At 42.4% G+C, this 13,626-nt stretch overlaps 1 protein-coding gene across 2 annotated transcripts in view; it reads left to right on the top strand.

Annotated features, from left to right (window-relative positions):
• Positions 1-5,994, top strand: part of MSL3 (MSL complex subunit 3) — a 22,119-nt gene extending 16,125 nt beyond the window's left edge. For both annotated transcript variants that reach the window (XM_023198716.1, XM_023198718.2), the window contains 3 exons: positions 2,540-2,639; positions 3,001-3,085; positions 5,236-5,994. In XM_023198716.1, coding sequence (XP_023054484.1) covers positions 2,540-2,639; positions 3,001-3,085; positions 5,236-5,335 — 285 coding nt within the window. In that variant the 3' untranslated portion in view covers positions 5,336-5,994. The remainder of the gene's footprint in view (positions 1-2,539; positions 2,640-3,000; positions 3,086-5,235) is intronic.
• The last annotated feature ends 7,632 nt before the right edge of the window (positions 5,995-13,626 follow it).

The following is a 13,626-nucleotide window of genomic DNA, read 5'->3' as shown; positions in this document are numbered from 1 at the left end:
AGAACTTTTTTTTTGACACAGGGTCTCACTCTCATGCTGTCACCCAGGCTGCAGTGCAGTGGCAGGATGTTAGCTCACTGTAGCCTCCACCTCCTGGGCTCAAGCGATCCTCCTGCCTCAGCCTCCCGAGTAGCTGGAACTACAGGCTCATGACACTATGGCCTGGCTAATTTTTGCATTTTTTTGTAGAGACTAGGTTTTGCCATGTTGCCCAGGCTGGTCACCAACGCCTGAGCTCAAGTGATCCTCCCACCTCTGCCTCCCAGAGTGCTGGGATTATAGGCATGAGCCACTGTGCCCAACCTAGGCAAACAGCACTTGATGATGGGAAGAGAGGTCACAAAACTCTCTTCCAGATGATAACTGTCTTCAGTAGTGTGTACCCTAAGGTCTCTGCAGAGACTGCTCAGCTCTGCTGTTCCAGCAGCAAAGCCATAAACAAAGGGACGTGGCTCTGCCTTAAACAAAGGGGTATGGCTCTGTGTGCTGCCCCCTCAATTCATTCATGGACACTGAGAATTTAATGTCATATGATTTTCACATATCACAAAATATTATTCATATGATTTTTTTTCCCCAACCATTTTGAACGTACGAACATTGGGCTGGACTTGGCTCAGGGGCTATAGTTGGCTGACCCCATAGAGAATCTAGAAAGCCTAATTTGTGTTATGATGATTGTTGAGGGTAGGTTAGGAAATCCCTAGTTCAAGCAGTCTCTGACACGCCCATTTTTCAGATAAGAATGCACTACGAATTTTATTATTGAAGGGAAATCGTGAATTTAAGGGGCATCTGAGTTGTCAAGGGCCATTCCCACTCTGGTCTGCAGTGTGAATGCGCCATCTAGTGGTTATAGGTACAGCTGCAACTTATAGTTTAAAAGTGCTTTCTGGGAAATGGTTGGGGTTCAGGCGACTCTCACAAGGACTCATGAGACCTTCGTGGATTCCCACCTTCTTACATACCTCTACCACCGTGTTTTTTGACCAGGGCTCTTTCTCTCAGTACCAGTCACTGCTCCATAGTACTAGGGGCTGGTCTGGGCCAGCACATGCCAGTAAAGACCCATGGATGGGTCCCATACATACCCCATTGGGAATTCCCCCGACTAGAAACCTACTGTTTTCCCCCCGGAAAATATGTCTTCATAAATAGAAGGTTATAAACTATCTTGAAACACAGAATTGAGTGAGTGAGGTAGAGCCAGATGACCTGCTTTTGTACATGCCAAGTGCTGTTCATGCTTCTGAGATTGGAAAGCCCTGTATGTTTCCTTTGAGTCACTTTCAGAACGGTTCCAAAGCTTCAGCTGTGTGCACTGGGCAGGTGCCGGGAATGCTGTAAAGATGCTGGAACGATCCCTTCCCTCAGTGCTCCACAGTGCAGAAGTGGGCGCTACTGGTGGAGACCTAGGCGAGAATCTAGGCCTGGCTGGGCAGGGGCCGAAGTGAAGCTAGGCTTTTGTCCTGGATCCTTCAGGGCCACCTTGGTGCTTATTAGCTTCTGGCAGTTTCATGTTGTTAAACTGACTATATCAGCATTTCTGAGTTTGTGGGGGCACCTTTCTGCTTTGTCTGCTGGAGGGCTTTCTCCAGTCTGACTGTTTCCATATTGAGTATGACGTCCCAAAAGCCAAAGTAGCAGCTGAGTAGAGTAGGCTCTGGTTCTATAATTTGCTGAAGTACTTTTACGGAAATTCATCAGAGAGTTTTGAAATGCAACTCTCCCTTTAACAAAAGCCCCAAGTCCACCCACAGTTCAGAAATTCAGAATGAAGACAAATCAATTATCAGGTTTGAAGTCTATTTCAGTTGATTCAAGGGATTAAAAAATTCAAATTCATTTCCATAATGAATCTAACAGCCAGAAATTAAGGAATCTTGAAACAACAGTAATACTATTCAGAACATCTATGGATTACTTTTTAATGCTTCATTCTCTCTCTGGTGCAACAGGATTTTCTTTTTTCTGGGTGGTGGGGGAAAGGAGGGGCGGAGTTTCACTCATCACCCAGGCTGGAGTGCAGTGGCACAACCTTGGCTCACTTAACCTCTGCCTCCCCAGTTCCAATGATTCTCCTGCCTCAGCCTCCCAAGTAGCTGGGATTACAGGTGTCCACCACCACACCTGGCTAATTTTTTGTATTTTTAGTAGAGGTGAGGTTTCAATGTATTGGCTAGGCTGGTCTCAAACTCCTGACCTCAGGTGATCCACCCATCTTGGCCTCCCAAAGTGCTGGGATTACAGGTGTGAGCCACCGCGCCTGGCCATGCAGCAGGATTTTCAATAAAGTGGCTAAAGAACCCAAACAGAGTTATTTATAGGGAATAACTGTTGCGAGTTAAGAAATTAAAGACTTTCTTAATCTATTTTAAGTGTTTTTGCCTTTCATCTTTGTTTTTTGTAAGCTTGTGTTTATTTTGATACAACGGCTTATTTTTTCCCCCTCTACGTACAATTTACTATCATAATTGTTAGGTGGTTGGAAGTGTCTCCGTTAAGAGTGATAAAAGCAATTCAATTCATGCTTTTCCAGGTCCTTTCCTGGAAGCTTGTGCCTGACAATTACCCGCCAGGTGACCAGCCGCCTCCACCCTCTTACATTTATGGGGCACAACATTTGTTGCGATTGTTTGGTAAGAATCCTGGTTCCTGCTTTCTTTCCATTTTTCATTTTGCATTCTCTTGTTAGCTTTCTGTACACCTTGTGGTTTGGGCTATAATTGTCTAAGAAATTTGGGGATCTAAGAAAAATCAAAGGTAACCTATCAAAGAAAAGGCACTGAATGAATCTTAAATTTCATAAAAATTATGTTTGTAATATTTGTACTGCTACACTGTCTTTGTTCAGTAAGAGTTTGGGGTTTTGTTTGATAATGTGGATGTTAATTTCAGTTTCAATAGAGATAAGGAGGGGCCCAGACCTTCCCTGAGTGAATCCTATGCATTGTCAGATTCTGTTAATTGTAAATGGTTTTACCTTTATTTTTAATGCAGTGAAACTTCCGGAAATCCTTGGAAAGATGTCCTTTTCTGAGAAGAATCTGAAGGCTTTATTGAAGCACTTTGATCTCTTTTTGAGGTATTTTTATTACTTTGTCAAAACTTGCATCTGTTGCCATATATGTGGCTTCTCTGAACTTCTCTTTAGCACATGGGGAAGTCAGCTCTGTGGTATTTTAAATAGTAGAAGTATTATCTAAGTATGGTTGGTTCTAACCGTAATGGGAATTAGGAGTGGGTTTTTTTGGTATTTCTTTTTTCCATAATTTCTCTGGTTTCTGAGTTAGGGGCTTTCATTGTACAGAGGTGAAGTTTTTTTGTCTCACTAGAAGAATTTAATTCAAAAACCTTATACATAGAAAATAAATTTTCTAAAGTAGAAGTGATTGAGATTGATGATAATTTAGTTTTACATTTTTTTATTCAACAGTACCTCAAGCATTGGACTTTCCTTTGTTGCATGTACATAAACTAACGTAAATAGTAGCATGTATAGGTTGGATTTTGGTGTTTAGAATTAAGAGAAAAGACCCTTCGTCTGTGTTGTCATGTATGAATTCAGACAAAGGTATTGTTTCCTGCAGCTGACAAAGCCAGTCATTTTTTTTATCTAATAGGATCATTTGACCTGAGGCTCTGCTGTGTCCTCTCCCTTCCAGATGATGCCTATGGACCACTTCCTCTCCTTGGCCTTCAAGGCTAGTCATTCCCCTGCCTCACCCAGCTCATCCTAGCTACCTGACTTTGTTTCTTCCTTCTCTTGAAGGAGCATCTCTTCCTTGTATCCAGGCCCCACCCTGACTCATCAAAGTAGGATTTACCACAGAGTGGAGAGCATCCCAGCCAGGGAAATTGTCTTGTGGTTTTAAGAGATCCTTTCATGTAGGCATTTTGAATAAGGTGTCCATGAGTGAAATTAGACTTGACAACATTCTCTTGGAAACAAGTTTCCAAAATACCCTCTTCCCTCCCAGCCTCTTCCTCAACAAAACCCACAACTCTGTTTGGCATAAAATTTTATAAACTGAAATCAAATAGTGCCAAGAAAATATGAAGAGTCAGCTGCAGGATAGCATAGGAAATCCTGCTTATTTTGATGCATGCCTAATACAAAATAGAAATGAGAATTTTAGGAAGTAACTTAGGAGGATTTATTAATAAACCTAGTAAGAGGTTTTAAAAATGTATTCGAAGATAACAACCAGAATCAGTGGACTCAATGATCACAAAAAGAGTACACTCATAGAAGAAAATGAGTTAGCTATCCAGTGAGTTTTGACTCAATTTATGCTAAAGAAGGTTTGTACATTTTTAGGAATTTGGGCAGGTGGGAGTCACTGGGAAGCAAGCATAAGGCTAATGTGCTTATTAGTGAATAATGCACATAGTCTTTTCTATGTCTTGGTACTGTCAGCTAGAATTGTAACATCTTTTGGCATGGCAAATTAGGACACCAAATGCCATTACTAGTTGTTCTGGTCAATTTTTGTATGACTTTGCTCATATAAATGATGTACATTTCTCAAGCGAGATTTATTGTTTATAATCGTTTTTTATTTTTTATTTTATTTGTTTCTTTTTTTTTTTTTTGAGACGGAGTCTCACTCTGTCGCCCAGGCTGGAGTGCAGTGGCATGATCGCGGCTCACTGCAAGCTCCGACTCCCAGGTTCATGTGATTCTCCTGCGTCAGCCTCCCAAGTAGCTGGGACTACAGGCACCCGCCACCACGCCTGGCTAATTTTTTGTGTTTTTAGTAAAGATGGAGTTTCACTGTGTTAGCTAGCGTGTTCTCGATCTCCTGACCTCGTGACTGCCCGCTTCGGCCTCCCAAAGTGCTGGGATTACAGGTGTGAGCCACCGTGCCCAGCCTATAATCTGTTGTTTTTAATAGTTTGTTTGAACAACAGAAAAATGTAGAAACTTTCATGGGCTTCCCCCGCCACCAACAGAAGTGTTTATATAACCAGACTGCCACCTAGTGGAGTGTAGGTTCTGTTTCCATTTGTACACCTGATGATGGTGAAGGCATTCAGATAAGTAGTAATTCACATAGAAGCTGGATAAGTGCAGTGAAAATAATCAATATAGAGAGATCAAAATTATAGTCATTTTTTTCTTCCTAATACCAAAAAACAGTTGAAATGTTAGTAGGTTGAAAGTCAATATTTTGCTTGATGGTATTTAGTCCTTAGTATGGTGCTCAATGGGGCTATTTTTTTTTTTTTCAGGTTTTTAGCAGAATACCATGATGACTTCTTCCCAGAGTCGGCTTACGTCGCTGCCTGTGAGGCACATTACAGCACCAAGAACCCCCGGGCAATTTATTAAAATGATGATGGTTCTGTAAGAGCAACTGCTCTGTCTAGTTTGGCGCTCTGGGTTCCAGGTGAACAACTAACAAGGTGGTGGGTCTTTACCCACAGCACAAACACAGTGCCCACCTTGGGGCTCTGTTGTTTGAGTTGCCCACATACTGCAGTTATTCTGTTAGGAATGATTCCCTGGGTGCCTGAAAGTGCTCTGACACGACACTTGTTACTGTGCAGGCCATCTGTGATGGCAAGGAAAAAGCAACTATGTTCACAGTGAAAGGTTCGTGGAATAGGTTAGGCCATTTCAGTAGACATTGCAGTTAGTTAGCAAGAACCACGTTGTCTCTTTATTTTTTATTTTTTGCAAATTGGTTTTATTTTTTTGATGAAGCTGAGCAACTCTGTCCAACAAGGTTTAGTTTGTACTTGGAAACCACAAAGTAGTCTCAAAGTATTTTAGAGGGAATCGATATTGATGGCAAAAGAAAATTTGCAGCTAGACATTTGCTTCTAACGGTTCCCTCTCTGTGAAACATTATTTTTGGTGATCTAAAGAAAGCATTGCCTTTCTTGTTTGAGATTTTAGGGCTATACTTTGTTGTGTAATGTTATGGTTCTCTTTCTGTAAAATGTTATTTTTGGTGATCTAAATAAAGCCTGTCTTGTTTGAAAGAACCAGGAGAGAGAGTTTTCACTCTGGCCTTGTCCTCTTTAATGCAGGGTAACAGTGGGGTAACCCTTTGACTCATAACTTTAGGTTTCATTTTGTTTTTCCTTTGTGCCTTTTTTGTTAAATCCCTCTTTGGTTTTGCCTCACTTGGCAGCAGGACCAGACAGTGGTTCCTAGAAGTTTCTGCAGTTCTGTGCTGTCTTGTTGCTGCATTGTGGGCTCATCTGGGGCCAACCCCAGTTTATCCTCCTCCTCCCTAATTACCAACTGACAGTCTCTGCAGTCACTCCTCTAATCCTTATTTTAGTCTCACATGCCTCCCCCATCTTCAGATGTTTTAGAAAGTTCTAACTTCGTAGAAAGGGTATCAGTATCATACCAGCATTGAATATAGCACGTGCTTTGTAACTCAACTCAGCAGACCTTAACTTCCAAAGACCACTGGTTGTGAACAAGGGCCACAAGGATTTTTTAAAAATCTGTAGATGGTTTCATCAAAGTGACTTATGCATACACTGACCAATGAGAATCAATACTGTGCACTTAATTGCTAAGTTAGACGTGGGTTTTGGTTTCTCATCCGGAGTAGTACTCAGATTTGTGGTAGTTTTTATCTCCATTTGGTTTATGCAATGCTTGTTTAAATCTGGCGCACCTGCAGTGTGCTCCGAATTGCTTAAAAAGTTGAATCAGTAATTACTTATGGCCAGGAAAAGGAAAAAGATTTTCTTTTGTACGACTCAACTTGTTTAAATGTCTCCAATGAAGTGAGCCCAGACTTTGTTGGAACATTTGTATAGGCACATACCTTGAGTTTACAGTTCATTCATTTTCTAATAATGAGCAATTAATTTTCTTCCCATAAAGGCATTTTTTAAATACAACTTCAAAAGTTGATGATGTGCAGCTTTGGTTGATTTAAGTACTAATTTTTCATCAAAACATCTATCCCTCTGTTGTTTATTACAAATAATTTAAAATATTCCTCAGATAAAAATATTTAAATGTCTAAATAATCCTTACACAAATAACAAATTATCTTCCTTATGTTAATTTTTAAATTGTTACTTTCTTAAACTGCCAAGCCTTACGGTTGTTAAGTCTTGCATTCATTGTCAATGTTTTCCTTTTAGTAGTAATTTAAAAGCATGTTGAAAACAATATTTCAATAATTTCTGTATCAGATCCTTGTACTAGATCTTTGACAAAAACTTGTGAGAACAAAAAAAACAATTTCTGAGCAGAAATAGAATATATAAATCATTCCAGGGTATGGTGTGCACTAAAGAAACCAAAGAAAACATCAATTTATAAAAGTTGCCATCTCTCATTAGATATTGTCAACTCAAAAATTTGAGCAAGTATAATGACCCTGTTTTGCCATTAAAAAAAAAAAATAGTTCAATAGCCTTTGCTCTTTAAGATTTGGCTTGTCAAGAGTTAAGTTTTTCTGAACAGTTTTTGACTACTTATTCTGCTGCCGGAAACTAGTAGGTATGGGAAACAGGAAGAACAATAAGGCATGGTCCTTGTTGGAATACAGTTAAGATAATTTTTACAGGTACTGACCATCATTTTTACTAAATCACGTTTGGTATTAAGGAAGTGTATTACTTTAATCAGTTCATAATATACAAAAGTGTAATGTAAAGGTCAGCATTTTCCAAAATTAACCCTTCCATTGTCCCAAAAAGAAAGTATGCTTCTACTTTTTTAACTGGTTTTCAGTGTAGGGGGTTTGATCATTGAATGTTTTCATCAGTTAAGAAATCTGGCCAAGATGGTGTTAAGGAACTTGATATCCACTTGGGTAAAGGGGTTTCAACAGATTAAGTTGAAAGCAATTACTTGGAAATCATGTTTATACTCCAAAGAGGCATGAAACTCCTCAATAAACCAGTTCATCTTTTGAACTGGATGACTTTAGTGTATATTTGTTTTTATGTTATTCTGGTCAAAAGATCAACTGCTTCCCTCTTCTCTGGAATCCATCTTTTAAACTCAACATGAATTTATCAATGGCCATTTCTTGCCTTCAGCTTTCCCTCCGGTGTAAATTATGGGATATCTAACCAATGAGCAGAATACAAGTCCCCAGGAAATTGTCTCAGGGCCTGGGATGTACCTAGCAAGTACCACTCCCTTTGCATGGTGACAGGCACAGCAACTGGGAGGCTATCCCACATCATACCCAGAATGGACGTGTTGCCAACATGCATCATACGTGGAAAATGCATGTGTTAGATCTTTCATCACACAGTGAGGAATGCAATTACTAGAAACCAGTGAATAACCAAGAGTTCACATGTAGTTGAACAGCTGGGTTGGTGGAAATCAGGAGACCTTTCCTACAGGATGATGCTTCTCCTGCTTTGATGGGCAGTCTTGCTAGAATGTGGGTTCTGAGTCAGCGGGCCTGAAATGCTAGTCAGCTCCCAGTCTGCACACTGAGCAGGCGGGTTCTGAGATATTGTTTGAGGGGATAGGATGTAGGAAAACGGGTAGGAAGCAGGATTCAGACATAGTCCTTTATGCCATACTTTATGTTCTTCCTTTTGTTCTCAGGATAGCTGCCTAAGGAAGGTATTGTGTCTTACATAAATCAAGGAATTAGAATTCAGATTAGTTAGAAGACAGGAGAGAATTCAAACAGATCTGTTTTGATTCTAAAGCTATTTCACCCCAACGTTTTCCAAGTTGAGGCAAGACAATAGGCAAGCTTTATGGGTCAGAGGGTAGAGGAAAGAAGTAGGGAAACATTTGGAATCATTTTTCTGCAGTCTTTCCACTTTCTCCATCTTCCTCACCCTTCCCACATGTTCCCAGGATTCTTACTGTTTTAAACTGCCATCTGCTTGGCCATTTGCTTGATTCTGGTATTAAAGGAAGAGGCAGTTCTTAGTTTAAGGCTTTATGGTTTCTGTAGCTAGATCTAAACTGGATTTATTTTTTGTAATTCTGAAATGTGAGGGCTGATTGCAAAAGAAGAAATATATTAAGTTCATCCAAGATTCAATGACAACACCTTTCACCGACCACACTTTCAAGAGTTTTAGAGATGTTTGGCTTCCTAGAGGATTTAACAAAATATCTTAGTTTTGGCATCCAAATCTGTTGTTGCATGGGGGTGTAATGAGAACTGTAAAATAGAATATGTGCTAAATGGACACAGTGATCATAGCTACATTCAGAGAATACTGGGAAATAGATCTCTAGCCTAGCAGAAGTAACTCAAGGCACTACCAGGCAGTAATTTCAAGGTACTAGTGTGCTCATAGTGACTGATTTCTATGGACTAACACAGTCTAAATGGACACAATAGTGGAATCTTGTATTTTTATCATTAAGCTATTTCACGTTTTATTAGTCTCACTGATGTTAACAGTTATCTATTCTGAATGCCACTGAATTTATTAATTAACCTGATTTCCAAGATAAAAGTTAATTAGTACTTAGGTAAAGTGATTATAGTTCTAGAGAGATGCCTCACTCACTGATAAGGTGACATCTGAGCAAAAACCTGAGTTTAAGGGACTGTGACATACAGATAGCTGGAGGAGGAGCATTCAGGCAGAGGGAACAGCCAGGGCCAAGACACTGAGGCAGGAGTGTTCTTGGAGTAGCTGGAGGAAGAGCAAGGAGGCCGGTGTGGCTGGAGCAGAGTGAGGAAGTCAGAGAAGTAAAGGGTCAGGGGCTTAGGGACAGATCATATGGGGCCATATAGACCGCATTAAGGGTCTGCATGTAATCCTGGAGGCAATGATTTCCAATGGCGATGGTTGGCATCATTAAGTTTGTATTTTCTGAATCTCACTCAGCTGCAGTATGGAGGATGGATTAGAAAGAGGTGAGAGGAAGGCTGGGCTAGGTGGTTCATGAGCCTGTAATCCCAGCATTTTGGGAAGCCAAAGTGGGAGGATCACTTGACCTCAGGAGTTCGAGACCAGCCTGGGCAACATAGCAAGCCCTCATCTCCACACACACACACAAACAAAATAATAATAATTAGCATGGTATAGTGGTGCATACCTGTAGTCCCAGCTACTCAGGAGGCTGAGGTGGGAGGATCGCTTGAGCTGGGGAGATGAAGGTTGCAGTGAGCTATAATCATGCCACTGCTCTTCAGCCTGGGTGATTGAGTAAGACCCTATCTCAAAAGAAAAACAAAAAAGAAGTGAGAGGAAAGTAGGCCAGCTGGGAAATTGTGGCCTCCACAAAATTATTGAAATGGATATGAGGAGAGGAGACAGAATGTTTTGAGACTTATATGAGATGGAAGTTGTACCTCAGGAGGAAGAACTGGGAAGGAAATGTAGTCTGTGAAGTCACCAGAACATAGGTGGTAAATTCTGAGATTGACTAAGGTCACCGGGGAAGAGAGTATGGACTGAGTAGAACATGGGATTCCTTCCTTCCTTCCTTCCTTCCTTCCTTCCTTCCTTCCTTCCTCCCTTTCTCTCTCTCTTTCTTTCTCTCTCTCTCCCTCCCTGCCTCCCTCTCTCTCTCTCTCTCTCTCTCGTCTTTTGACAGTCTTGCTCTCTCACCCAGGCTGGAGCTCAGTGGTGTGACACTGCAGCCTTCATCTCCCCAGCTCAAGCAATCCTCCCACCTCAGCCTCTTGAGTAGCTGGGACTACACGTGTGCACCACCACACCAATCAAATTTTTTTTTTTTTTTTTTTAGTTTTTTGTGGAGATGAGGGCTTGCTATGTTGCCTAGGTTGGTCTTGAAGTGAGTTCAAGTGATTTTCCTGCCTCAGTTTCCCGAGTAGCTGATATTACAGGCCTGCCACCATGCCTGGCTAATTTTTGTATTTTAGTAGAGATGGGGTTTCACCATGTTGGCCAGGCTGGTTTCAAATTCCTGACCTCAAGTGATCCGCCTGCCTTGGCCTCCCAATGTGCTGAGATTACAGGCGTGAGCCACCGTGCTAGGCCAGAACATGGGATTTCTTATCAGCAACCCCAAATGCAAAAGACAGGGCTGACAAGTATCTTTAAAGTGCTGATTACAAACAACTTTGGACGTAGACTTTATTCCCCAAAAAACCAAGTCAAGAGCCAGAGTCTCTTCCAGCACTTTGGGCTCTCAGGGACCCTTCAGGGTGTTCCTGGCCACCTTTCCAAGCACTGATTTCAAAACGTGCCAGTCACAACAGCCTTGAAATTCTGGTGGCCTCTCAGTGTGGTGTATTCAACACCATGGACCCCAGTGTGACAGGAGAAAGCACACCCAGGTGCAGGTGACCCTCAACACTAGGTCTTGAGGGCTAAGTTTCTATATCATGTCTGGGCTTGCTGCTGCATAGTTCTCTGTGGCAAATTCTCTACTCAGCTTGCGGCAAGGAGACCTGTCCACAGCGAAAAGCATGAAAAAGACAAAAAAAGCTATGTGCTCATATGGGAGTCTAAATGTGGCAGGGAGTAAGAATTAATTCTCTCTGCTGTCCCCTGCTCCAGTTTCCAAAGCCTTTTGGTTGACCAAGGAGGGCCCAAAGGCTGCTGGCCTGGACAGCCACCTCATGGGCGTGCTCAGGTGTTGAAATGCAGAAGAGTATTTCCAGCTGGTTTCTGGGAGGAGGGGCTTTTGGGGAGGCCAGTGCAGAAGAGAGGGAGGCAGAGGATGGAGAGGAGGAGCTGTCTGCTGCCATGAAGGGCTCAAGTCCCTTAGCAGAAGAGGCCTGAGGACCTAAAACCAAGCGATGTGTTTCCTAAGGGACTTTCTGCACCTCTGGGCAAAGGCAGAAGGCCAGAAGCTGGGGAGACCTCACAAGAGCAGTTGTAGACTCAAGCAGAGCTGTTTGGGGGCCTAGATGACAGAGGTGACACAAGCTTCACACTTCTCTGACTCCATGACAACTAAAGCTTGGGACCATCTGGAGGTAGCCCACGGTGCATGCAGCACTGATACTCTCGCCATGGCCCTATCATCGCATGGAGGGAGGCAAGTCTCTTTCAGGCAGCTTCCAAATCAGCTCTGCACGATCCTCCTACTTATTCCCTTTCTCCTCCCCCTCCTCCTCCTCCTCTTCCAAGGATCTCCTAAAGTAGTTAGAGAGGAAGAACTTGGCAGACTGCTTGGTGACCACAGCTAGCCAACTGGTTTGTGATGACTCCCAGATAAACAGAGGGACCTGTTTTAAAGGTTTGGTTCCTTCTAGGGCAGGTTTGTAGGAAGATAAGTGTCTTTTTCACTTATACTCAGATTATAACACTTTCAACATTTTGGAGTCCATACTAATTTTCTACTGCTGCTGTAACAGATAATCACAAATTTAGTGACTTGAGACAACACACATGTATTAGCATACAGTTCTGGGCCTCAGAAATCTAATACAGGTCTCATTAGGTGAAGATCAAAGTGTCAGAGGGCTGTGTTTCTTCTGGAGGCCCTAGGGGAGAATATGTTTCCTTGCCATTTCAAGCTTCTTGATGCTTCCTGCATTCCTTGGCTAGTAGCCTCTTTCTCCATCTTCAAAGCCAGCAAGTTTGGGCCGAGTCCTTCTCACGCTGCCATGTCTCTGATTCTCTGACCACAGCCGGGAAAGCGTCTCCGCTGATGAAGACTCCTATGATTAAATTCTGCCCATGCAGACAATGTCCTCATCTCTAGGTCCTTAGTCTTAATCACATCTGCAAAGTTCTTTTTGCCATGTGAGGTAATATACTCACAGATTCTGGGGATTAGGATGTGAATGTTTTTGGTGGCTGTTATTCTGCCTATCACAGAGTCCTGGCCTGTGAGGCCAGGAAACATTTGCATTACTCAGATGTTCCAATAATCCATGGTGTTGACTTTGGAGCAGAGGTAGAATGACCATGGAGCTGGTGAAGCTGAAACTTCAGGGCTCCTCATTTGCTTGTGTGCACCTATTCCAAGCCCTCAGTTTTGTCATAATTGTGTGCTCTATTTCTTAAAGAGGGCTTCCACGATTACAGAAACCTGAGGCCCCACAAAACCTGAAGGGGGTCCTGTTCTCGAATGTGTGTCTGATGAGACAAATGGAGTGCCCCCAGGAGGCCTTTGAGGGGCAAGGTGTGGTGTGGTCTGGTCCACAACGAGCACGTGCTTTTGACTGTTAAGTGAGATACCCAAAGGAAGAGTTTGGAGAAGCATCTGGGGAGGAGGTTAAGCTGTGGCTCAAGGGGGTGGCAGAGATTTCTGAGGAGGTAAGAAAAGAAAAGTGAAGAAGGATCTGTTTCAGAAAAAAGAGAAGGATTGAAAGCAGGGCATGGGCATTTTTGCTGGGTGATGTGCTTTGTGAACCTCCCCTTCATCGCTGCTCAAATGTCAGACATTCGCTTAATGCTTGAGGAGCTGGATTTGTGCTTTTGAGCTTTTGTGGAAATGGGCTGCCAGGCTGAAACCGGCCTCCAGGCAGGCAGAGAAAGAGTAAGGATACTCCAAGAGTCAGGAACATCAGGTTCATGCGCTCTTTCATTCATCAAAAAGGATCTTGGAGAAGCCAGAAACAAAGGCCACGTATTGTATGATTCCACTTACATGGAATGTTCAGAATAGGCAAATCCATGGTGCTAGAAAGTACATTAGTGGTTGTCAGAGGATAGGGAGAGGAGGGAATTGAGACTAACTGCTAATAGATATGAGCTTTCTTGGGGGGGTGATGGAAATTTTTG

This window comes from Piliocolobus tephrosceles, chromosome Y (assembly GCF_002776525.5).
Source record: "Piliocolobus tephrosceles isolate RC106 chromosome Y, ASM277652v3, whole genome shotgun sequence".
NCBI lineage: Eukaryota > Metazoa > Chordata > Mammalia > Primates > Cercopithecidae > Piliocolobus > Piliocolobus tephrosceles.
The sequence above is the reverse complement of the archived record's forward strand: the minus strand, read 5'-3'. Positions and strand labels throughout refer to the sequence as shown.